The 23,880-nt window shown below is 41.9% G+C and overlaps 4 protein-coding genes across 4 annotated transcripts in view; 1 reads left to right on the top strand and 3 right to left on the bottom strand.

Moving 5' to 3' along the window:
• Positions 1-1,509: 1,509 nt before the first annotated feature.
• LOC109484463 (sialidase-1-like) lies at positions 1,510-3,967 on the bottom strand. The gene is made up of 6 exons (XM_019787729.1): positions 3,869-3,967; positions 3,216-3,438; positions 2,749-3,011; positions 2,470-2,652; positions 2,142-2,364; positions 1,510-1,784 (listed from the first exon to the last, which is right to left on the bottom strand). Exons 1-6 carry the CDS (start codon positions 3,965-3,967, stop codon positions 1,570-1,572), a joined length of 1,206 nt encoding a protein of 401 aa, XP_019643288.1. The 3' UTR covers positions 1,510-1,569.
• Positions 3,968-9,878: 5,911 nt separating this feature from the next.
• LOC109484457 (sialidase-1-like) lies at positions 9,879-12,968 on the bottom strand. The gene is made up of 6 exons (XM_019787723.1): positions 12,825-12,968; positions 11,863-12,442; positions 11,390-11,652; positions 11,007-11,189; positions 10,627-10,849; positions 9,879-10,181 (listed from the first exon to the last, which is right to left on the bottom strand). Exons 1-6 carry the CDS (start codon positions 12,948-12,950, stop codon positions 9,958-9,960), a joined length of 1,599 nt encoding a protein of 532 aa, XP_019643282.1. The 5' UTR covers positions 12,951-12,968; the 3' UTR covers positions 9,879-9,957.
• A 1,399-nt stretch (positions 12,969-14,367) lies between these two features.
• On the bottom strand, positions 14,368-18,815 carry LOC109484395 (sialidase-1-like). Its single transcript, XM_019787643.1, has 9 exons — positions 18,653-18,815; positions 17,867-18,000; positions 17,575-17,640; positions 17,311-17,383; positions 16,599-16,724; positions 16,065-16,330; positions 15,782-15,964; positions 15,147-15,366; positions 14,368-14,776 (listed from the first exon to the last, which is right to left on the bottom strand). The coding sequence occupies exons 2-9, from the start codon at positions 17,990-17,992 to the stop codon at positions 14,535-14,537; spliced, it is 1,302 nt and encodes a 433-aa protein (XP_019643202.1). The 5' UTR covers positions 17,993-18,000; positions 18,653-18,815; the 3' UTR covers positions 14,368-14,534.
• Positions 18,816-20,285: 1,470 nt separating this feature from the next.
• LOC109484461 (sialidase-1-like) overlaps positions 20,286-23,880 on the top strand; it is a 4,691-nt gene continuing 1,096 nt past the window's right edge. The window contains exons 1-6 of the mRNA XM_019787727.1: positions 20,286-20,459; positions 20,568-20,633; positions 21,046-21,241; positions 21,423-21,685; positions 22,436-22,615; positions 22,934-23,153. Of these exons, the coding sequence (XP_019643286.1) occupies positions 20,319-20,459; positions 20,568-20,633; positions 21,046-21,241; positions 21,423-21,685; positions 22,436-22,615; positions 22,934-23,153 (1,066 nt within the window). The 5' untranslated portion in view covers positions 20,286-20,318. The remainder of the gene's footprint in view (positions 20,460-20,567; positions 20,634-21,045; positions 21,242-21,422; positions 21,686-22,435; positions 22,616-22,933; positions 23,154-23,880) is intronic.

Below are 23,880 nucleotides of genomic sequence, written 5' to 3'. Positions count from 1 at the left end.
TAGTACGTAGTGTGTGTGTGTGTGTGTGTGTGTGTGTGTGTGTGTGTGTGTGTGTGTGTGTGGATACGAAAAATCCTTAGTTATTGTAACTTTATGTAGTAATTGACTAATTACGTACAGGTGGCGAGACACGAGTACAAAACATACATAAAGTATCCATATTACTACACCATTGTAAATGTCAGATTCGGCTTCTTTACACTTTTTAATCAAGTAATAATGTGGGAAGAAGCAAGTTTTCATGTTCACGCCTTTCTCTGATTTAATAGAATCCTTTAGAAAATCTACAAGGCCTTCAGGTTAGAGAGGCCGTGCTTTATGAGCGGGGTCAAGACAATTATTACCTGTTGTCGGCTCTTCAGATCCCGGAGAACTCTGACGGGGTGCAGTAACCAGGCGAAGGCAGTCACCAGGACCAGGAACAGCAGGAGGACCCGCGCCAGGAACCGGAGTCTGGTCAGCATGGCTGGGCTCTCTGGATCGGCGTCGGTATCCGAGTAAATAATACTTCGATGTGAAGTATTAATTATAATTTTGTACTTACAGAACCGGTGGTATCATAGGCCCACTTTTACTCTTGCTCAAGATACGAGTAGAGTGCTATTGCCACCGGCCCGGGACCAGAAGGGTTTTTACTGGCTCCTCCTGTTTCTTACACTATGAACATGCATTGAGTGAAGTTTTCTGTTCCGTGTATGTGCGATAAAGAACATACCACAACATTGCACCCCCCTGCCGTATGACGAAAGCAGCAACACTTATAACTGTGTACCTACGGGGTATCTTTTACAAACAATGGCGAAACTTGTCTGACAGGTTTAACGATTGACCTCTGACATCTGACCTCCAGAAATGTCCTTGAGGCGCGACGAAGGAGCAAGCCTAGCTCTTTTTGTCACTTTTGTGTGCTGTAATTAAATAAATTATTACTTTCGCCAAAACGTTGTGTTTTTTGTAGCGTTTGTGGTTCTGTGTTTTAGTGGTTAAGTCTGTCTGTGGTTTAACAACATAACTCGAGAAGCTATAGTTGGATTGGTATGATATTCGGCATGTGGGTAACCTTTGTTGGGAAACAAAGGATAAGTTCGATCAAAGGCTTCCTAGCAGCTTGCCATGGTACAGCTGCGGAATTTCCTGTTTTGGTATCTCTTGTTTTAAACATGCTATGGTCATGGTTTACTTCAAATATTAGCCAACACATCTGTGACTGCCTAGATACAGAAACTGCTTCTGTCCAGACATATTAACTCACGGTTGCAATTTTTAATTTGAAGAGACATGAGTAACATCAACTTGTGTCAATTTGGTTACAGTCGAGCCTTTTGCCATGATATACAGACATAAGCTTGTTTCGGGCACAAAATGGAATCTCTGGTTGTTACCACGGATCAAATTAAATAAAAATTGCAAACATTAATCTATTGACTATGACAGGCAATGATACTAGAGATATGTATAATTTCAAACAGTGCTCTTATACTACTCTTTAAGCATATCAGTACACGGTACCAAAAGATCTGCTTGGAGACTACCAAGGAGTACAGTAAACATCAATTGCCCATTTCTCTATTAATTATGAGCGCCTTCCGAGAATATTTTCAGTTTAGTAACCGCGATTTTATCAATAGAGCTTTTAAAACCCCTTTCATACAGTATGTAGAGATGGTTTCTATCATGCGGGAGCATCATGAGTGCGGAGTATCCTGCAAATTTACTCCAGATCCGTTTCTCTGAGGTCCAAGTCTTCCCGTGGTCGTAACTCCATTTGATGTGTAAGTTCCGACCTAGGAGGGAAATAGGAACGAAGCAATCATCAAAGTCATGATTTTATGGTTACATGGTTGCAGGGAACTGGTATATATTGTATCCAGAACCGTGCCTATATATTTCTATGCCTATTAGAGCTAGGTTCAGGGACGTTTCTGGATAGTCTTCGCCTATCCAAGAACGCAATCATTGTGGGCCATGGGGAAGAGCCAATTTTCCAAAAATAACGATCATCACTAGACGCAAAGAAAAGTTACCAAAGCCCCAAGCCTAGCTTCTCCTAGAGTCGATTATAGTATAAGTGTAAGATATGTTCAATGCTCACAGTTGTGTATGACTGCTTACTTAAAAACAAAACAAATTTTTGCACCCACGTATTGTGTCATGCTTAGGTCCTGAGTAGAACAAGATCCCATCGTGGTACCACAGCCCCGATGTGATTCTCGGTTCGATGAGTGCCTGGTCCAGGTACGTGTAGTTTTGTGGCAGCGTTTCTCCCCCATCAAAGCTACGCATGATCATCTTGCAGTGGTTCTCCTGATACACCTTTTCGTTCCGGATAAGAATATATATGGACCCATCGGGAAACTCCACCGGCTGCATAGAGAAACGTAATAACAAATGGAGGACCTTGAAATTCTTCAAATGGAAATTATTTGGTTAAAATATTGCTGTAATGTTTTTGTGTTTTTAGTAGCTCACCTGGCATTCATCTGGATCAAAGTGTCCTTTTTCTTTCTCTGGCATGAACGGCACACTCGGTACGAAGGCTCCCCGTCTCCACGTCACGCCGTGGTCATCACTCAGCAGCAGCACCAAGCCTTTGCCATTGTAGAAACCGTGTCCGCACACAATCAGTCGTCCCTTAGCTGGCTCCTGCTTTTTCTGACAAGAAAGGTAGAGTAAGGGCTAGTATTTTGGAAATATGTGTAGATGCCCTACGACATTCAGACATATAAAACGTCAGTCAACATCCCTTACCTGAATACCGTACCCAGGACTTGGATGTGTGGCGTAGTCTTTCCCTACGTGGTCGGTGATGTTTCTCGGTCGGCTCCACGTGATGCCGTCATCCGTACTGTTTATCAACATCAGTGATCTCGTAGGGCAGAACTCACAAAACACGTACATCAGGAAGATGGTAGCAGTTGTGTCGTCTACGAAAATAGTTCCTATGTAGGAGCTAACCTTGAAACGCGACTTTCCGTCGTCCACTATCCTTCTTGGTGCTGACCAAGTTTTACCTTTAAAGGAAAGATACAGATGATTAACATCAACCGTACAGCATCACCCCATGTGAATTTAGTAATCGGATCACCCACGAGATCCTAACTGTAGACGTGTCACTTGTAGATGCAAACTAAGATCCATGCATATTCTTTGCACTGACATGTTACCAAATATTTAACACTGCCACCAAAATTAGTATAAGCAAATAACCTAATTACCTCCATCCGTTGATCTTCTGACTTCAAAGACCTTTGGGTTTTCGTCTTTTTTGCCTTTCCTTCTCCCTTCTGCTATGACTACCAGATTCCCTTGGGGAGTGTAGGTGAAAACGGGAACCCGGTATACTGGGATTGTCGCCTTCTTTTTGAAACTCTTCTTCCACAACACAACGTCATGTGTCTGATCCAGGGAGACATTGACAGGGCTGGTTGATAACCTGACCTGTTCAAGGGAGGAAAGGAACTGCTGGGTTTTCATACTTCATTCGTACGACATGGTCAGCATCATGTAGGAAAAGTTATAGGAAACCTGGACAATTTATATGAATGTCTTTCCTACTAGTAGACGTCTCCTCAAAACAGCAACTGCGTGCTAATTCTTCCTTTGATTTATATTGATGTACGGCAAGTCTTTGGAATTAGTATCAAATGAGATAACCATTTAGCTAGTATATAACATTTCCAAATTAATACGTTATTTCGTTAATCACAAGTGAGATAAAGAGGTGCAATATCGTTGTTCGTCAATTCTACAATTGATTGTAGGTTTTGTAGGTTTTGTAAGTGATGATAAGTAAAACACAATTACTGTTGCTTACAGTTAGAGAGAACCACATGCACAGCTGTTTACTGGGTAATGCTGTAAAATTTACCATCTGATGTTTCGTGAGTTCCTGGTTTCCTATCCACCGTGCCAGGATGACGATGATGAACAGTGAAGCAACAATCAGCAGCCGAAACCTCCCCGACATGACTCTCGTCGGGAAAATGTCACCCATGGTTTTCTCTCGAGTATTTTCCTGGACAATAAAAGAAGCATTATCATTGTTGTTGTTTGTACGTATACATATATAGTGGTATCTATTTTTCACGAGATAATGTCAGAGACGCGTTCTTCTCCACCAAATGTTAGTCCCAGGTTTGTTTTGCTTCAATCTCAGTTCACTAGCAAGTACTCTTTAACGTCTATGGCATATGTATACATGCGTTTCATCTAAGCTTGAACCACGATCATGATGTAATATTCAGCCTTAAAACTACAGGTTAATTGACTTTTCGATGCAATTCATTTCTTTAAAATGTCCGTTACTGTAGGATATCATATGATGGACACTTATTTTACGTCAAGGTCGGTGAATTTCTTCATTCGTCCTCGCTCAAATTACGGACTGTGTTGTGGATCACATCTCATACGTGACCACTTGTATAATTAGTAGGCAACCTGGACATTAAGTCAGGCAACACCGAGACCTTTAAACCCGAGGCTATGGGATAATTATGTAAGATTAAGTCTGAGCGGTACCAAGCAAATTCCAAGGACAGCCAAGTAAATAATGTGACTTGTAGCCCGCATGGTCAACAGTGGAGTGCCCAAATGTACAGGCATTACTGTCAAACATTTCAGTCTTCATTCATGTTTTAAAAAAGAAATACATGTACGTGAATTCTATAATTTACCAGCCTACTTTAACATTATGTGTTGCAGGCCTTTCTTTATATTAGCGTAGGGAGGTTTCTTGTGTTACATTATATCTCCATTACTCACTCCCAATCATATAGTATGTAATCTTCAAGCTCCTACGGTGCCAAAGCTATATCCGTTGGCCAAAGTGTGACATTTAGGTGGCTAATGGCCACTCCTTTGGCCAGTGGCTACAGCCTTGTCACCGTAGGATCTGCTTGGAGATGACATAATATGTGAAAACACATGTGATACTGGATATCTTAACACATAACTTATGTACACGCTAGTCTCTTGAGTTGTCCTACCTTTGTCGTGACGTCAAACCGTTTGGTCACTTCTAAGACTGAGCCCCATGTGTAACTTGTTGGTTGGTGGTAGATTCTGTGCGGTACGTTTTAGGTTAACTTACTGCGGGTCTCAGTGTCTCAGTTCGCCATTTTGAAAAGATAATTCGGGCAAAGCCGACTTTTGCCTACAACCGGTCGTTCTTGTTCCTTGAAAGGTCAACACCTTAATTTGCTATCTTGTCAGAAAGGACAGCAAATCTCATTTTCCTCAGTCTAAATTTATGTGATTTCTCATATGTTTTTAAAACAGTATAGTAACGTTAATGACCACAAGTACTCTCTGAACTTCAAGGACATCTGGATGCCCCATACGTCGAATATTCTGAACGCTACAAAATAGTTGTTTATTCAACACATCTTTTACTCACGAATATGCACACATGTACTGCTATTTTCTGTAACGTCGTGTCTGTGTTTAATGAAAAAGCTGCATTTAACATCTAAAAGCTAAGTACTATGTGTGTTTTAACCGACTAGGTGTCCTCTGATGACCTTATACCTTTGACCCAACTATCGCGGACAAGCCGGTTGGACAAGGTGCTATGTTGTAGCTATAGGCTGATGTACTGTTTGTGTTGGGTGAAGTCATCTGTGCTCGCCAAATTCTAGCCGCTAATTTGTTTTCAAAGTATCAAATCCATTTTATAGAACTTTCAAATGACTACGGGGAATTTCCACTTGATATTTCATAAGGCATTACGCCCCATCGTCGTGGATATTTTCAGTTTAGTTACCGCGACTTCATCACGATACGTTTTTCTGCCTCTTTCATACAGTAAGTAGATGTTGCTTTTATCATGCGGGAGCATCATGAGTGCGGAGTATCCTGCAAATTTACTCCAGATCCGTTGCCCTGAGCTCCAAGTCTTCCCGTCGTCGTGGCTCCATTTGATGTGTAAGTCCTGACCTGTGGGAGGGCAAATATGGACACACCTTGGATGAACGACCATTGGTGTCGTAATGGTTGTGTGATTACAGAATTACCGTTACTTGTACACATCACTGTATTATTGAACCCATTCTTTCAAGATGAAATGGTAGCCAAGAATGTTAAGAGAATTTGAAAGACTTGCCAGGAGTGACCATGTGAAGCAAAGCTAACGACTAAACTTGCCGGTAATCATTGGGGAAGTATGATGAATAGTTATAGGTTCAACACAATGTCTATCACTAGACACTACTAGAAAAACTACTGCAGCCCTAGCCTAGGTTTCTCATAATATAGTACAGGTACCAGATATGGTAAATGCTCACAGTTGTGTATTACTGTTTACATTAGTAATTAGTTGTTTCCTTAGATGCCTTAAAACAATGTTAGTACCCACGTAGTGTGTCATGCTTAGGTCCGGAGTAGAACAAGATCCCATCGTGGTACCACAGCCCCGATGTGATTCTCGGTTCGATGAGTGCCTGGTCCAAGTACGTGTAGTTTTGTGGCAGCGTTTCTCCCCCATCAAAACTACGCATGATCATCTTGCAGTGGTTCTCCTGATACCACTTTTCATTCCGAATAAGAATATATATGGACCCATCGGGAAACTCCACCGGCTGTATAGAATAGAACAGCATAACGGCAAAAGTCAAAGATGGTGTACCTTGAAATTTCTCAAAGGGAGTGAAAATATCGTTGCAATGGTTTTGTGTTTTCAGTATCAAGATGCCTTTTGATCAAAGGTCCTTTAGTGTAAGGCTCACCTGACATTCATCTGGATCAAACTGTGCTTCGTCTTCCTCTAAGATGAACGGCACACTCGGTACGAAGGCTCCACGTCTCCACGTCACGCCGTGGTCATCACTCAGCAGCAGCACCAAGCCTTTACCATTGTAGAAACCGTGTCCGCACACTATCAGTCGCCCCTTAGCTGGCTCATGCTTTTTCTGACAAAAAAAGTTAGAGTAAGGGCTAGCATTTTGGAAATACGTGTAGATGGGTGAGTCGACGATTGCAATGAAGTGTCCTACGACATATAAACATATAAAGCAGGATTTTCAGTCAACATCCCTTACCTGAATACCGTACCCAGGACTTGGGTGTGTGGCGTAGTCTTTTCCTACGTGGTCGGTGATATTTCTCGGTCGGCCCCACGTGATGCCGTCATCCGTACTGTTTATCAACATCAGTGATCTCGTAGGACAGAACTCACAAAACACGTACATCAGGAAGATGGTAGCGGTTGTGTCGTCTACGAAAATAGTTCCTATGTAGGAGCAGACCTTGTAACGCGACAATCCGTCGTCCACTATCCTTTGTGGGGTCGACCATGTTTCACCTTTGAAGGAAAGAGTAATTATACAATATCTACCCATGAGTAAAACGTAGTAATCGTTTCACCCACCAGCTTCTAATGTAAGACGTGTCACATGAGAATGCAAATTAGGATTCATGCAGATTCTTTGCTCTACTATCTTATCAAAGTCATAATAATCCCAGAGCACTAATACCAAGATACAAACTAAGTGAAATGCTTGAATTAAATATACCTCCATCTGTTGATCTTCTGACTTCAAAGACTTTTGGATTTTCGTCGCTAGATGATCTTCTCCTTCCCTCTGCTATGACTACCAGATTCCCTTTCGGGGTGTAAGTGAGAACAGGAACCCGGTATACTACGATTTGCCTTGTCTTAGCCTTGTGCTTCATTTTCCTTCTCCACAACACAACGTCATGTGTCTGATTTAGGGAGACATTGGCAGGGCTAGCGGCTGACTGGACTTGCTCGAAGGCGAAGCGAACTGCTGGATTTCCATTCTTCTTTCGTGACAGGCATCGTGTAGAAAAAGGCAGTTGAGTAACTGATAGCAAACCTGAACACCGTATATATACCTTTCTCTCTAGCAGTCTTCCCAAAACAGTAACAAGTTATTGTTTAACTCTTTCATTGTTTAACTAATATTGCTAGACGACAGGTCTTTGGTACGAGTACCAAAGGTAATAATGGCAGTTACTTGCACATACATAACATTTTATACTACGTACTTGCTTTTATCAATAAAAAATGAGACAACGGGGAAATTTCATTTTTAGAAGTTAGAGAAATGATTTGCTAAATAATGCTGGATTTGAGTGCCTGTAACAAGTGTTTCTACTGATTGACTTTAAGTTAAAGCGATGGTGGGTAAATCACGATTATAATTGTTAACAGTTAGAGAGCGCCACATGCACAACTGAGTGTTAATGTAAAATTTACCATTTCATATTTAGTGATTGCCTGGTTCCCTATCCACCGTGCCAGGATGACAATGATGAACACTGATGTAAAAGTCAACAGCCTAAACACGACTCGTGGGTTGTAGAGATTAGCCATGGAGTTCCTCTTCAGCATGTTCCTGTGCATTAAAAGAGATACCATTTTTGTTTTGTCAGTTCACATTTAGATACAATGGCACATGCGTATGTCTTGCCAGGGACACATTAACTCTTCACAATAGATTGCCTTGTCTGGTACATTGTTCTATATCTTGACATAATTGTTTTAAATTTCTGTTTGCCTTTTAAGAAATCCTACGGTATATATATACATGAATTTCAGCTGAGGTTGAACCAAAGTTGCGGTGTAGTTCAGCCTGAAAACTACATTTTCCCTTTTTTTATCCAATCTATTTCAAAATGTCCGTTTGTAGCGTGTATCACGGGCACTTACCGGTGTCTGAGTCTGGATTTTGTCATTTGCAAGATTGCGGACTGTGTTGCATGTTTCACATCATAAAGGACACCTTTAATATGTAAAACATCTGACCTACAGCACCATACACCCCGAGGGCATTGAGCGATTATAAAATTAAGTCTGAGTAGAAGCAAACAAAGTCAACGCGTAGCCAAGTAGAAGATGTGATTAGCGACCTGCATGTCAACAATGATGCACGCAAGTGTACAGTGTCGTCCATGTTTCCACATACAAAGGAATACATGAACTTCATAAAGGTACTTGTAAATTGTACACATTTTAAACGATACAAAATAGTATCCATAAAGCTTCTTTCTTTATGTAGTGTATGCAAAACATGACCATGTCCTGGCTATGCCACCCCAGTATTCTGCTATCCCACCTTGACCGTATATACTACAAGCCTGTTTTGATCAATCTTAGGCTAGTGGGGCGTCGATCGCGAGTGTTACACTGTATCTACGAAACTCTCTAAAACTCCCTAAAATGCAAAGCCTAGGGTGCACATGCAGGTTTCCAATATTCCTTAGATGCCATACCGGTACCTTTTTATGTGAGGTCAAGCCGCCTGGTCACCTCATGAGAACCCCAGGTATATCTTGCACGGGACGACTTTACTGCATGCCTTACATGCCTCCGCTCGCCGTGTTGAAGATATACATCGTTAAGCACAAGATCACTCGCTGTATACAACTAACTGGTCGTTCTTGTTCCGTGAAAGGTCAACAAGTTAACCTGCTCAAGAGATAACAGTACTGAACGGGCAATCAGCTTCCACAGTGCCATTAGTCTAATTCTATTACTGTATTTCTCATATGTTTGTTAAACATTTACTTAGTGTCAATGACCTCAAGTAACGTCTGACCTTCATGAACATCCTTCATCAAGTCTCTTATCTTTATACATTCTGAACGTTACAAAACAGTCGTTTGTTTTGATATGTCTATTACATGCATACTATTATTTTCTGTAACACCATAGCTGCGTTTAATGGAAAAGCAGCGTTTTACGTTTAAAACCTAAGTACCCAACTAATTGACCCCTAAGGCGAGAACATGATTTCATGACCTCTTTGCACCTAATCCAACACGCTCGGACAAACAAAAGTTGGTAGGACGAGTTGTACATGTAATAGCTGTCACTGTTGTACACCAATGTACTATTTGTTTACGATGGTGTTATAGCTGTGTTCGCTAAATTCTACCCGCCATCTTGTTTTGGAAACGATTCATTTTAAACCATTTTTCAAACGACTGCGGGGAATTTCATATGGCATCGCGACCCTTCCTCGGAGATATTTTCATTTCTGTTACCGCGATTTCATCAAAATAGCAATAATCTGAGCCCCTTTCATACAGAATGTAGAGGTGCTCTCTATCATGCGGGAGCATCATGAGTGCGGAGTATCCTGCCATTCCTCTCCAGACCTGTTTCTCCGAGCTCCAAGTCTTCCCGTGGTCGTAACTCCATCTGATGTGTAAGTTCTCACCTATGGGAGGACAAATATGGACAAACTAGGATCTATTATCATACGTAACGTCATGGTGGTGTGGTTACATGCACAGCATTAGCATCATCTATACATAGCATTGCTCATTACCTTCCTAGGCCTTTCTTAAAGAAGTCGAACCTCCTCCTACAAGATTATTAAATAATAGCCACCAGGATGTAATGAGAATTTAAAATACTTCCCAGTAGTGACCATGTCAAGCAAAGCTAACGTCTAAACCTGATACCAATAATCATAGGTAAGAATTGAGGTTTAGAAAATCACTAGACACGAATCGAATTTACCAAAGCCCCAAGCCCAGGACTAGCTTCTTTTACTGTAGTATAATTTGGTAGACATAGTAAATGTTCTCAGCTCAGCTGTTAATTACTGTTTACACAGTTTGGTTGTTTGCTTAGATGGCTTAAAAATGTTTGGTACCCACGTTGTGTGTCATGTTTTGGTCCTGAGTAGAACAAGATCCCATCGTGGTACCACAGCCCCGATGTGATTCTAGGTTCGATGAGGGCCTGGTCCAGGTACGTGTAGTTTTGTGGCAGCGTTTCTCCCCCATCAAAACTACGCATGATCATCTTGCGGCGTTGCCTGAGATATACCTTTTCGTTCCGGATAAGAATATAGATGGACCCATCGGGAAACTCCACCGGCTGGATAGAATAGAACAGCATAACGGCAAAACTCAACGATGGTGTACCTTGAAATTTCTCAAAGGGAGTGAAAATAGCGTTGCAATGGCAATGGTTTTGTGTTTTCAGTATCAAGATGCTTTTTGATCAAAGGTCCTTTATATAGTGTTAAGCTTACCTGGCATTCATCAGGATCGAAGTGCCCTTTTCGTTTTCGTGGCCTGAACGGCACACTCGGTACAAAGGCTCCACGTCTCCACGTCACGCCGTGGTCATCACTCAGCAGCAGCACCAAGCCTTTACCATTGTAGAAACCGTGTCCGCACACTATCAGGCGTCCCTTGGATGGCTCCTGCCTTTTCTGAAAAGAATTAGCGCTAGCGGCTCAATTTGGAAATACGTAAAGAAAGTATAGAAAGTACAAGTAAAGAAAGTATACTGTAGTCATGTTTTATTTTTTGTATGAGCAGACTCCAGGTAAGTTGTACTTGTGTTTTCTATAGAAATGTGATGGAAGCTTTATTGCAGCAAATATAAAACAGGGCTATCATCACCACTTACCTGAATACCGTATCCAGGACTTGGGTGTGTGGCGTAGTGTTTCCCTACGTGATCGGTAATATTTCTCGGCCGGCCCCACGTGATGCCGTCATCCGTACTGTTTATCAACATCAGTGATCTCGTAGGACAGAACTCACAAAACACGTACATCAGGAAGATGGTAGCAGTTGTGTCGTCAACGAAAATAGTTCCTATGTAGGAGCAGACCTTATTTCTTGACTTTCCGTCGTCCACTATCCTTTGTGGGGGCGACCATGTTTTACCTTTGAAGGGAAGATACTGATAATTAGCCATAATAATAAATAACCATACAATATCACTTTACAAGTAGACTTTGATATATAATGGTGTCACCCACAAGCTCCTAGCAGATTCATGCAGATTCCTTGCACAAACATCTTACCAAAACATTATATCATTATGAAGCAGTGACTTCAAAATCAAAAGAAGAATAGGCAAGCAGCTTACATTACCTCCATCCGTTGATCTTCTGACTTCAAAGATCTTTGGGCTTTTGTCAAAATGTGATTTCCGTCTCCCTTCTGCTATGGCTACCAGATTCCCTTTGGGAGTGTAGGTGAAAACAGGAACCCGGTATACTGGGATTTCTCCCGTCCAGTTGCTTGTCCACAAAACAACGTCATGTGTCTCAGTTAGTGAGATATCAACAGGGCTAGCGGCCGATTTGACTTGCCTGGTGGAGGAGTCTTCAGGTGCTTCAGCGGCAGAGCTATCAGCTGACTTGACTTGCTCGGTGGAGCTTTTAGGTGCTTGAGCGGCAGGGCTACCGGCTTGCTTGGTGGAGCCTTTAGTTGCTTGAGCTTCAGGGCTACCGGCTTGCTTGGTGGAGCCTTTAGATGCCTGGACAACAGGGCTATCGGCTTGCTCGTTGGAGCCTTTAGTTGCTTGAGCTCCAGGGCTATTAACTGACTTAACTTGCTCGGTGGAAGAGTCCTCAGCTTTCTTGGAGACAAGGCTACCGACTGATTTGATTTGGTGGAGGAACGAACGAACTGCTGAGTGATACGCCTTTCGCGCGTGAGGGATAACACCCTATGGAAAAAGCCAGTTGAATAACTGTTAGTAACCCTGAAAACCAATAATCTGAGTGTCTTCTCGCATCTTACTGACTGGATGTTAAAGTTTTACATTTTTTTATTGCATATTCATATTGCACTGTGGATATCAAAGGTAATAACGAACTAGACATTATATAACATTCCAAACTTGGTATGTTTCGTCATCAGTCAGAAATGAGATGAAGGGGTTCGATATCATTTCTCACCAATTAGAGCAACACTGGTGTAAATAATGCTAGTGTCTCTACTGATTGATTGTAAATGATGATGAGTAGAACACAATTACTGTTGTTTACAGTTAGAGAGACCCACATGCACAGCCGTTTACTGGGTAATGCATGTACTGTAAAATTTACCACCTCATAGTTAGACTGTGCCTTGTTTCCTATCCACCGTGTCAGGACGACAATGATGAACAGTGAGGCAACAATCAGCAGCCGGAACCTCCCCGACATGTCTCGCGTCTTGAATAAGTAAGCCATGGTCAGTTTTCCCTCAAGTATTTTCCTGAACAATCAGATATCATTTTTGTCAGTATCTACTTAGATGCAGAGGCATCTCACTTAAGTGGTTAGTGTCCTACAATGTCAGCAATGGGGCGAATGAGTGTATAAGCATTGATACTCAACTTTTCAGTCGTCCATGATTCAAAATAAAAGTAATACATACATTCCATATAGGTTAAAATCTTGTACATTTCTAACGATCAGAGATATGATTTCATTTCTTAGATAGATAAACAAAATGCTCTTCTAGACTCTTACTACACAACGTCAGTTTTTTACAGACCCGCTTTGGTGTCATGTGCTGCAAAATGTTTTTTACACTCTTAGTATAATAAAAAAAAGGCTTGTGGCGTTACGTCATTACTTACTGCCCATCATAAATCTCAAAAACACATTTGATACTGGATGTTCTAACACACACAACTTAAGTACACGGAGGTTGTAGATATCATATATTTTCCCTACCTTCGCTGTGTGCCTTTGGTCAGTTCTAAGATCCCCAAGTAAAACGTATTGGTTGCCTGGACATCCTGTATGGTACGTTTTAGGTTTACTTTGCTGCGTGCGTTACATGCGCCAGCTCGCCATTTTGAGATACTGCTACGCCGTGGAAGACTAACTTGTGCCTACAACTGGTCTTTCTTGTTTCGTAGCATGCAGTTTAACCCAGAAAAATGCTACATTATGCATATATCAAACAAACGAACCCCACATGTACATATAACCAGCTATCTGTTCTGTGGTCAAGCTTTGGCAACAACAAAAACCCATCCGTACCTCGGTGTTACTGATTGACAAGTAGCCTTAAGTGGGGCACGCATGTTAACAACATCACTGCGAGGGCCAAACAAACATTGGGAGTGATTAGGCGCAATCTGTGGTCATGTCCAACAAGGGTAAAATCACTAGCATACACGTCGCTTGTAAGACCAAACCTAGAATATGCCGCTACAGTATGGGATCCATATACAACGAAAGACAACACATACGTCAACAAATTAATCTTCCATACTGTCGGACAACAAGAGAAAACAATATCGAACAGGCAGTCAACCTCCGCATTTAATTGTCCATCGTCTAACTTTGTTATTTCTCATATAGTTTGGAACACTACCGTAGTGTTACTGACCACAAATAAGATTTCCTTCGATCTTCAAGGACATTTAGAAGTCAAGACCCATATCTCATATGTTTCCAAGTTCTGAACGTTACAATATAGCCGTGCATTCAACATAATTTTTACTCACGTACTACTACTTTCTATAACAACGTATCTGCATTTGATGAAAAATCGGTGTCTAACATTTACCAAGAACGACGTGCGTAATTTTATATAAATAGACCACTAATTATCCCCTTAGGGGAAACGTAACCTGGTGACCTTTTACCTCTAACCCTACGCCACACGCTCGACCTAACTGGAAAGACGAGATGCCAGAACTGTCATTGTTGTACTGTATTTGTGTTGGATGACGTCATCATTGCCCACCAAATATCTTACCCGCCATCTTGTTTTCCAAGCGTGAAATCCATTTTTGAACCAATTTTATTTTCAAACGACTACGGGGAATTTCCATTCCTCATTTCGGAATTTCGACCCTTTGCTGCGGATATTTTCATTTTAGTAACCGCGATTTCATCAAAATACTGATTTGTGCCTCTTTCATACAGTATGTAGAGGTGCTTTATATCGTGTGGGAGCATCGTGAGTGTGGAGTATCCTGACAGGTCTCCCCATATCTGTGTCCCTGGGGTCCAGGTGTGGCCATAGTCGTGACTCCATCTGATGTACAAGTTCGCACCTATATGGCACAACAAACGTGAACAAACCTTAAATCAACCGGCAATGACATCAAGACTTAAACAGTGCATCATTGCAATCGGCAATTCCATGTCAATACCTTCTCTTTAGGTGCATCTAACGTTAGATGAAAATATATGTTGGAGAAGAACGTTGGCTGTCAGGTCACAACTCAATTTTAATTTAACAAAGTCAAACTTTTTTGTAGTACACTGCTAAGCTTTGTATCAACACAAATGATACAAAAGGATTAAAGGACTTAAGTTTATATCATCGTCTTATGATTACTACAGATGAACTTCGCTAATTTTGTTTGGAGATATCATCATACCTCACTAGGAATGTAGTTTATAGAAAGTGACGATACCCACGTTTGGTCTGACTCTGTGGTCCTGAGTAGAACATGGTCCCGTTGTGGTACCACACTCCGGATGTGATCTTCGGTTCGACGAGAGAGTTGTCCAGGAACATGTACTTCCGCGGCAGCGTTTCTCCCCCGTCAAAACTGCGCATGATCACCTTGCAGTGACACTTGTATCTTTTTTGATTCCGGGCGACTATGTATATGGATCCATCAGGTAACTCCACTGGCTGTAGGTAATAAAAAATTGAAACAAGACAATAAGTAGAACGTATTCTTATGAAAACAAAGATAGTAATGTATAAGGAGGAATTTCGTTATTCTTGATATTCTGTCAATGGTTTTGTTAATGTTATGAAGGCCAGCATCTACCGTATGTTCCCCTTGTATGGTACAAAGCTATCAAATTACCTTGATTCATAAATAGTGCTATTTCATAACAACATGTCCGTTTTTCCATAGGTACTTGTATTCTAGCTCCAGGTCATACCGGTACCTATGCGTTCCTACTTCTAGTGTCTAAATGTCCTATCTAGCCTACCAGGGGAAAGACATATTCAACACGAAGGCCCCATCGCAATCTCAACGATAGTGTACCTTGATATGTCCTGAGTGACAATATTGTTGCACTTTCTGTTAGCTCACCTGGCATTCATCGGGATCAAAATGCCCCATTTCCCTCTGTGGCATGAACGGCACACTCGGTACGAAGGCTCCCCGTCTCCACGTCACGCCGTGGTCATCACTCAGCAGCAGCACCAAGCCTTTACCATCGTGGAAACCGTGTCCGCACACAATCAGCCGACCCTCTGCTGGCTCCTGCTTTTTCTGAAAGGACATGTATTGTTCAATGACAGTAAAACATTTTTCTGTGGAATCCTGAGAGAAGTGGACGTAAAACTACCAGCGATATATCAACATCCCTTACCTGAATACCGTATCCAGGACTTGGGTGTGTGGCGTAGTCTTTCCCTACGTGGTCGGTGATATTTCTCGGCCGGCCCCACGTGATGCCGTCATCCGTACTGTTTATCAACATCAGTGATCTCGTAGGGCAGAACTCACAAAACACGTACATCAGGAAGATGGTAGCAGTTGTGTCGTCTACGAAAATAGTTCCTATGTAGGAGCTGAACTTGAAACGGGCCCTGTTTCCATCGTCCACTATCCTTTGTGGAGGTGACCACGTTGCACCTTTGGAGGAAAGGAAATGCTACTTTAGCTAAGAACCTAGTACTTGTGTCGTATCCTGAAAAGACCTTAGATGACGTCTAGGAATTGTTTTGGTCGAATAACATACGAGCCCATATTAGAGGTTTGTACAGCAATTCTTAATTTGTAAAGAATCCTAGCTTTCCTCGGAATATCGATATCATTGTGGCTACGATCAGCAGAAAACGACCAAAGGTTTGTGTTACCAGAAAATGATCAAAGGTATATGTAACGTTATATACATTTGTACCTCCATCCACAGATCTTTTCACGGCAAAGATCTTTGGATTTACATCCTTTTCTGATTCCCTTCTCCCTTCTGCTATGGCGACCAGATTCCCTTGGGGTGTGTATGTGAGAACAGGAACCCGGTATAAGCTAAGGTCCCAATTGGGAAAAGGGGCCCTGGCGGGTAGTTCCCGGGCTGTTTTTTACCACTTTCGGGCGGGACCCCGACGTGGCCCCGCGGGGCACCCTGCGGCTACCGGGCTATTTTTTGGCCCGTCGGGGCCCCGAGAAGAATTTAATTCTGAGTTAAATTCTACCCGGGCCCCGCTGACAAAAAGACGCCGTGACCTCATCGTGAGAACACCGAGAGGTACCCCTCCGGTTGCCGGCATTCCACCGGGACACATTTCTTACGTCACAGACCAGATGAACAGAATAAAGGTGTGTACTTCGTAAACCCGGGTAAAATGTGTGACAAATGATCACAACAAATACGTGAATTCTGCATTACGTATAGGTCAATACAAGACATCGTCAGAGAATCTGCTGGGTACCTGCCGGGTGCCTGCCGGATACCGACCAAAGAGGGTGACAAAATTTCTAACAAAATGCTACTGAAGGAAACTTTTAATTGTGACCACGACAGCCGATGCCCGCTCGACTCCTGAACCCGGCCGGGGCCAGCCGGGGCTACATCCCCGACGGGCACCGGCGTAATTGGGACCTTAGCTATACTGGGATTTCCCCCTTGCCTTTGCTCGTCCACAGTACGACGTCACTCACCACAGTCAGAGAGAAACTAGCAACCTGTAGAACCAGTAGTGAAATATGTCGCCTATTTCTCTTACACGAGGGAGATAGCTATCTAACAAAATGCATCAATATAAAGAAGCTAACTACAATTAGTCCTGAAAGCTTAGTCCAGTCGTGTCTGAATTGTATATACGCTCAGATCTGTTTTTGAGGTGAGGGTAAGTAAAATATACGTTTCTGCTTACTTGTGATGAATGTGAGTATCTTGGCACTGTAGACCCCTGGGCTGCCTCGGTGTTCTGGCGAAGATTCTATTGAACAAATAAGTCACATAACTACTATAGCACCTATCACATCAAACATCAATAAGATCAATGGTTTCCTACCGGTAAATGCTTTTCATATGATCAACAGCAATCTGCGTCCCTCACCACAAAAGTATGTATTCAGATCTTTTAAAAGATCAACCATATAAATATTTCCACTGACTAAAACGATGACCAGAAATCCCGAGTTTTCCTGTAACATGGTATTTACCATTTGATATTTTCTCAGCGTCGTGTTTGCGATCCAGCCTGCCATGAAGATGATGATGACCAGGAGAACCTTATGCAGCATCCTCATTGTTCTGGACACGGGATTTGTTTTGTTAGGATCAGCCATGAAGAGCCCTGTATGTGACAACTCAGTCTATTAAAGATCTTTACCTGGACAATAAACAACCATCGTTATTCAGGAATAGTCGTACCGTATTATTCACGAAATGAATTAATCTCCAAGCAGGTGTGATGATCAGGCACAGTGCCATTGTTTCATGCGTGTTTTTGTTATACGTCTAGGTTACTGAATTACCTCTCTACGTCACTACTACAATGTAGAGGACACCGAGACTTAGACCAGATCTGCTAGGAAATTAGGGATAAGGTCAAGGACATGTGTTTCTCCATGTGCCCATATGACTGATTGAGTGGCTTGTGAACAAGGATTCTGATATACAGGTCCATGCCATCGCACTGTATTTTAGTCTTGCATAGAGCTAGGGGGCATGATTGGTAAATTTCAGTTCGCAGCTGTAATTATTGTAGAAATACTGTTATTAAACGCTATTCAACTAAAATACCTAAATATACACTGAACTCGTAGAAGGGTTAGATTGGGTGACTATGGCAGAGTTATGCTTAGGGGTAAAAGAATAAACGTCCTTATACTAGCATGTGGCATTCGGGACAGCGGTCTTTGATTGAACACCATAACAAGCCCAACCCCCCACACAATACAAAGGTCATGCATAAACTATAGATTGAGAAAATAGTCCTATGATACCTTCAGTAGTGTGAGGTCTGGTGGTTTGTTCTAGGTGATCCAGGTATTGCCTCTTGATCGCCGATAGTCGACGCGGATAGTCATAATGCCAGTTGGCCCTGCATGGCACGACTCAGTGGCTGTTGTTGTTGTTATAAGTACTAGTAGGACTGGAGTATCTATACATTCGCCATTTTTAATTAACGGGAACGCCCCGGTTTTTGTCCGGGTGTAAACGGCTAATGCCCGTGGATTATTAGAGGGATAAGAATGTGTTTATAATTTTGAGGCTTGGCAAAATTGCTCGCCACCTAAATCGATCTTTTTTTAAAAGTTGAATCAAGATGGCATGTAGTCATTTCTTTTGCCTAGAACACACTGTTCTAGGAATAGATATTGTTCGTCATTTATCAGATGAAGGTCTTCTCAACTCCGCTAGGGGTTATTTGTAAGTTGTAACATCAATCAAAGAAAGTACATAATCTGCATAACAACTATCGTGACATGATAATCGTTGCGAAATATTTTGTCGTCCCATTTATATTTCATTCACATACCACCCTTTTCTGTTATGGTATATCTGTTCTCTTTTCGTTTTAGAGTTTCATTTAAAAATTACACGAAACAAGTCAAAGGCGATGTGAACGTAAACAAGAATAGAGTATAGTGACCTTTGACCCCCCAAACAACACATGTCACCAAACAGGTAGAGCGAGTTGTCGCCGGGTTTCGAGCGACGCCGGGTCGCTTTAAAAACGTTAACGCTGATATTTGGTACCTAAAACAAAGCTATGAAGGACTTTGCGTGATCCACTGGCATCCTGATTTAATATTACGTCAGTTTAGGACGAGCAGAGATTTTTAGAAGTGGCACAAACCACTGGAGACTTAACACTGAAGGTAAGACGGAAACATCTTCAGTGTTTTCGTAACCTGGATCAGTTTGTTACGCAATATCTTGCCTCTAACAGCTCTTCTAATTGATACATATGCATTTGTTTGAAATTTTGCTTGTGTATTTCTAAATAAACTAGAATAAACTGAATGTGCCTCCCCCCACACATCTGCTTGGTTGTGATGGGCTATCATGGGGTGAATTGTACATTATGGTGTGTGTGGACTGATTATACCCTACATCATCCCCCACGTGGCAAAACTATTTTGTAATTCATTTGTTTGCAGTAGAGTTTTAAATGAATCAAAGAGATGAATTATTGAGATACAAATAATGTATATGATGATGACATGCATGTCTGCTAATGATATGACGTAAAAAGTCATATTTCAATGCATATGGGCTGAATCATGCTGGTGTACTCTCGCAAGAAAATTAAATGCTGTACGTATACATATCTTAAGAGAATAATAATGTTACTATTATAACTTACGGAACAGAAGTATTGTTTTGTGTGACGAAAATTTATGCTAGTTTTGTATGTTTGGGTTCCGAAGTGACTGCGGAGATTGAGTTTTACTTGATTGACAGAGTTTTGACCCAGTATGCCCTGGTTTCACGGATATGGTCACCAGGAATGGTCAACCAGCAAAATTTCTTCAGCAATCGTATGATTGATATGGCATTCTATGATGTAATTCATTAATGCAAACTATCCTGGAAGTTTGAAATCTCTGATTTCTTGTTGTAGTAGAGAAAAATACGTTCTAGAGTCTCCGAACAGAGAGGACCATGGCGGACGCCAAGCAGGCGAGCGCCATGTTGAGTTGGCTGAACGTTGCCCTCCGTGTTCTCCTGGTCATCATGGCTCTCATGACGGGAAGACTGCTGTACCAGCGAGATCCGACCTCAACACTCACTAAACGTCAAATGGTAAACTTCATAGTACCGGGTGTATAATTTCAATTTTGAAGACAAAACAACAGACAAAATTTATTATGTTGATCTTTATTGTGATTATTCATTAAGTTTGTTCCGCAGGATCTCCATAATGGTGCCCAGGTAGCTCATCAGGAGTCAGTACAGAAAAGCCCCAACTCATCAGACGTAAGTAAAGCTATACCTTCCTAACGTACATTAACACATATACTGTACAGGAACAGTGCAGGTCATTCTCAGAGAAAATGATACTTTTGATTGTTTTATAGCCTTCGTCTTGTTGTTGTCTCGTTTATGCAGACATATCTCGGAGCATGTATTTGTAAGTTGATAAAAAGACCGTTTATCTAGCCATGGCCTGCTATAACGTTATCGCTCTAGTAAGTCTTAGAAACAGGGTTTCCTTATCTTCATTTGTTTATCTGTTTCATGGTTTTCTTAATCGTGTGGTCATTAGCAATTGTCGTTCTGCATCAACGTTATGATTAGACATGAATCACAGGTACAACATTAGTTTCTGACGATCGCATGGCTAGACTTGGCCTTTGTAAAGGAATGTACTTTCAACTGTTGTCCACAGGTTGGCATCTCTCTCAGTTTGGTACACGACATCGTACTGTGGAGGAGTCACAGGCGGGGCGAGGTCGGTATATTCCGGGTTCCAGTTCTCACGTACACCCCCAAAGGAAACCTGGTAGCCATAACGGAGGGGAGAAGGAATTCGAGAAGCGACGAAAATCCAAAGATCTTTGCCGTGAAGAGATCGACAGATGGAGGTAAAACTTAGCCGTGTGATAATTCTCTTGGTTTTAGTGTTTGTATACTTTCGGTAAGCCAATGGTGTCGAATATAATTTGAGAATTCAAACTTACATTGACAGACATAGCAAACTTCTTACTTCAGTAAGGATTTAGTTAGAATAGAAGAAATGTACCAAATTTATCGTCTCTTTTTAAGGTGCAACGTGGTCTCCGTCGCAGTGGATAGTGGACGACGGAAAGTCTCAATTCAAGAGATGCTCCTACATAGGGACTATTTTCGTAGACGACACAACTGCTACCATCTTCCTGATGTACGTGTTTTGTGAGTTCTGCCCTACGAGATCACTGATGTTGATAAACAGTACGGATGACGGCATCACGTGGGGCCGACCGAGAAATATTACCAATCAAGTAGGGAGACATTATATCACACATCCAAGTCCAGGGTATGGCATTCAGGTAAGCTCTAGTTTGTTACCACAAATATTCTAAGATTACACTTCATTTATTCTGGAAAATGGTTATAAAAACTTTCAGCAATAGCTATTTCGGTACAATATGATAAGATGCAAAGAATGCAGAACCGCGTAGGAAAATTGATCTTGAAAGCCCCGTACAGAACACCATCACGGGAAGTCCTCTCTCGTCTGGGATGGAAGTCCGTGAGAAGTCTACATCGTCAACATAAAGCCATGATAGTGTATAGGGCCTTGGACAATTCTTTACCACCATATATGCGAGGGGTGTTCATCCGGTATACTATAGAGACGCAGCCTCCAGATCCACCAGACAGAGCACATTGGACAACCTCATCATACCGAGGCCCCAACTGGAAGTGTACAGGCGGTCATTGAGGTACTCGGGGGCGACTGTGTGGAACTCCTTGCCACCACATGTACGAGCAGCCCAGTCATTGGGAACATTTAGAAGTATGATAAGGAACTTGGACTGATAACGGACTGATGATTTATTATTTATTTTTGTATTATATTATATTTTGATTTGCACTTTGTTTTGATTTTGTATTATATTTTGGTTTGATTTGTAATCCGTGACCCCGCCCTCACCCTCGAAAAGCGGTCATTTGTAACCGAACAAGCTTTCGAGTTTAAATAAAGGCTACTACTACTACTACTACTACCTGTTTGCAGAATACGATAGACGAACATTATGCTATATATTCAGATTGGCAAACACTATTCGTTTTAGAAAAAGCAGGAGCCAGCTAAGGGAAGGCTGGTTGTGTGCGGACATGGTTTCCATGATGGTAAAGGCTTGGTGCTGCTGCTGAGTGATGACCACGGCGTGACGTGGAGACGGGGAGCCTTCGTACCGAGTGTGCCGTTCATCCAACCTCCGAGGGGACACTTCGACCCAGATGAATGTCAGGTAAGTTGGAAGAGTGAAGTTAGTGAAGGAAAGAAAAAAGACGGCTTTGCCAGAGTATTATGATGCTAATGATACCAGATGACAAAGTTAATGGAACTTTTCGTGCCGACATCTTGTACCAACATAGTATAACAATATTCTTTACTTAAAATAGGATTTGGAATGTACAGATAGAAATGAATCGTAAAATATGTTGATATTGTACACATGTGAGCAAAAACAACGGCCAAACAATCCCAAGAACCACCAAACCGGTGAAATATGCCTTCAAATGCCTGTACAGTGATTTTTCTTTGATGTTGTTTCGATCCTATACAGCCTGTAGAGTTACCTGACGGATCTATACACATAGTCGTCCGGAATCAGATGATCTACAAGTGCCACTGCAAGATGGTCATGCGCAGCTTCGACGGAGGAGAAACGCTACCGCGGAAGTACATGTTCCTGGACAACTCTCTCGTCGAACCGAAGATCACGTCAGGAGTGTGGTACCACAACGGGACCATGTTCTACTCAGGACCGAAAACCAAGATGAAACGTGTGTAGTTCTGTTCTTCATCAGTGAAGAAACAGTACTATAATTATAGAACTATACTATAATTAGATATAGCTATAGAAATACTATTTCTCTGTAGTATAAGATATTAGGAATTACGTTGATGACTTTCATCATGAAGTGTTTGATATTTGTCACTTTTTGTTATTGGCTTTGTCAGTACTGATGCGTAGTTGACATTCTGTCTGTTGTTTTTTGTCTGAAGGATTGTGTCCTCTTCTTTATCTTAGCTTGATGTGATTTTTACTCCGTGAAGGAGGTCAGGACCTCCGGACGGAGTGTTGTAATCGGCTGATTTTTCATGTTCGCAGTCAAAACACTGGGTTCTCTTCGTGTAATCGGCACGCAATTTTATACGCCGTCTGCGGGCATGCCCGTGTTGATGCACGAATGTGTATTTTTGCCGTTGCTGCTTTCGCGGTCAATGTAATATCGCAGACGCACCCCTACAATTACGAGGCGAATTGGAACGGTCCAGAAAAACGCGTTGTTTGGAATAGCGGGGGGGGAGGTAAAAGTTCATGCAGATACGGGGTGGTTTTTATAAGTGGTTCCAGATGTTTTTGCCCATGGTTAAGAGATGCCAAGTTTTTTGGAAGATGTTCGCAGCCAAAACGCATTCTGCCGTACGTCGCATATCTGTGTAATTTCGCATGTGGTGTTGCATTATGTCCGGGATGATGCACGTCTTTTTATTTTTACCGTAGCT

Source organism: Branchiostoma belcheri, unplaced genomic scaffold (genome assembly GCF_001625305.1).
Source record: "Branchiostoma belcheri isolate BF01 breed outbred unplaced genomic scaffold, Haploidv18h27 scaffold7, whole genome shotgun sequence".
NCBI classification, from domain to species: domain Eukaryota; kingdom Metazoa; phylum Chordata; class Leptocardii; order Amphioxiformes; family Branchiostomatidae; genus Branchiostoma; species Branchiostoma belcheri.
This window is presented reverse-complemented; position numbering and strand designations above follow the sequence as displayed.

Bases quoted from the DNA above. Each gene is read 5' to 3' on its own strand.
- LOC109484463 (XM_019787729.1), bottom strand. From the start codon at position 3,967: ATGTCGGGGAGGTTTCGGCTGCTGATTGTTGCTTCACTGTTCATCATC. The intron at 3,439-3,868 runs GTAAATTTTACA...TCCCTTGAACAG, and splicing joins AACTCACGAAACATCAGATG to GTCAGGTTATCAACCAGCCC. The intron at 2,365-2,469 runs GTGAGCTACTAA...TTCTCTATGCAG, and splicing joins TTGATCCAGATGAATGCCAG to CCGGTGGAGTTTCCCGATGG.
- LOC109484395 (XM_019787643.1), bottom strand. From the start codon at position 17,992: ATGGCTGATCCTAACAAAACAAATCCCGTGTCCAGAACAATGAGGATG. The intron at 16,331-16,598 runs GTACAAATGTAT...TTTCCTCCAAAG, and splicing joins GAAAAGATCTGTGGATGGAG to GTGCAACGTGGTCACCTCCA. The intron at 14,777-15,146 runs GTGGGTATCGTC...TGTGCCATATAG, and splicing joins ACCACAGAGTCAGACCAAAC to GTGCGAACTTGTACATCAGA.
- LOC109484457 (XM_019787723.1), bottom strand. From the start codon at position 12,950: ATGGCTTACTTATTCAAGACGCGAGACATGTCGGGGAGGTTCCGGCTG. The intron at 10,850-11,006 runs GTAAGCTTAACA...TATTCTATCCAG, and splicing joins TCGATCCTGATGAATGCCAG to CCGGTGGAGTTTCCCGATGG. The intron at 10,182-10,626 runs GTGGGTACCAAA...GTCCTCCCATAG, and splicing joins ACCAAAACATGACACACAAC to GTGAGAACTTACACATCAGA.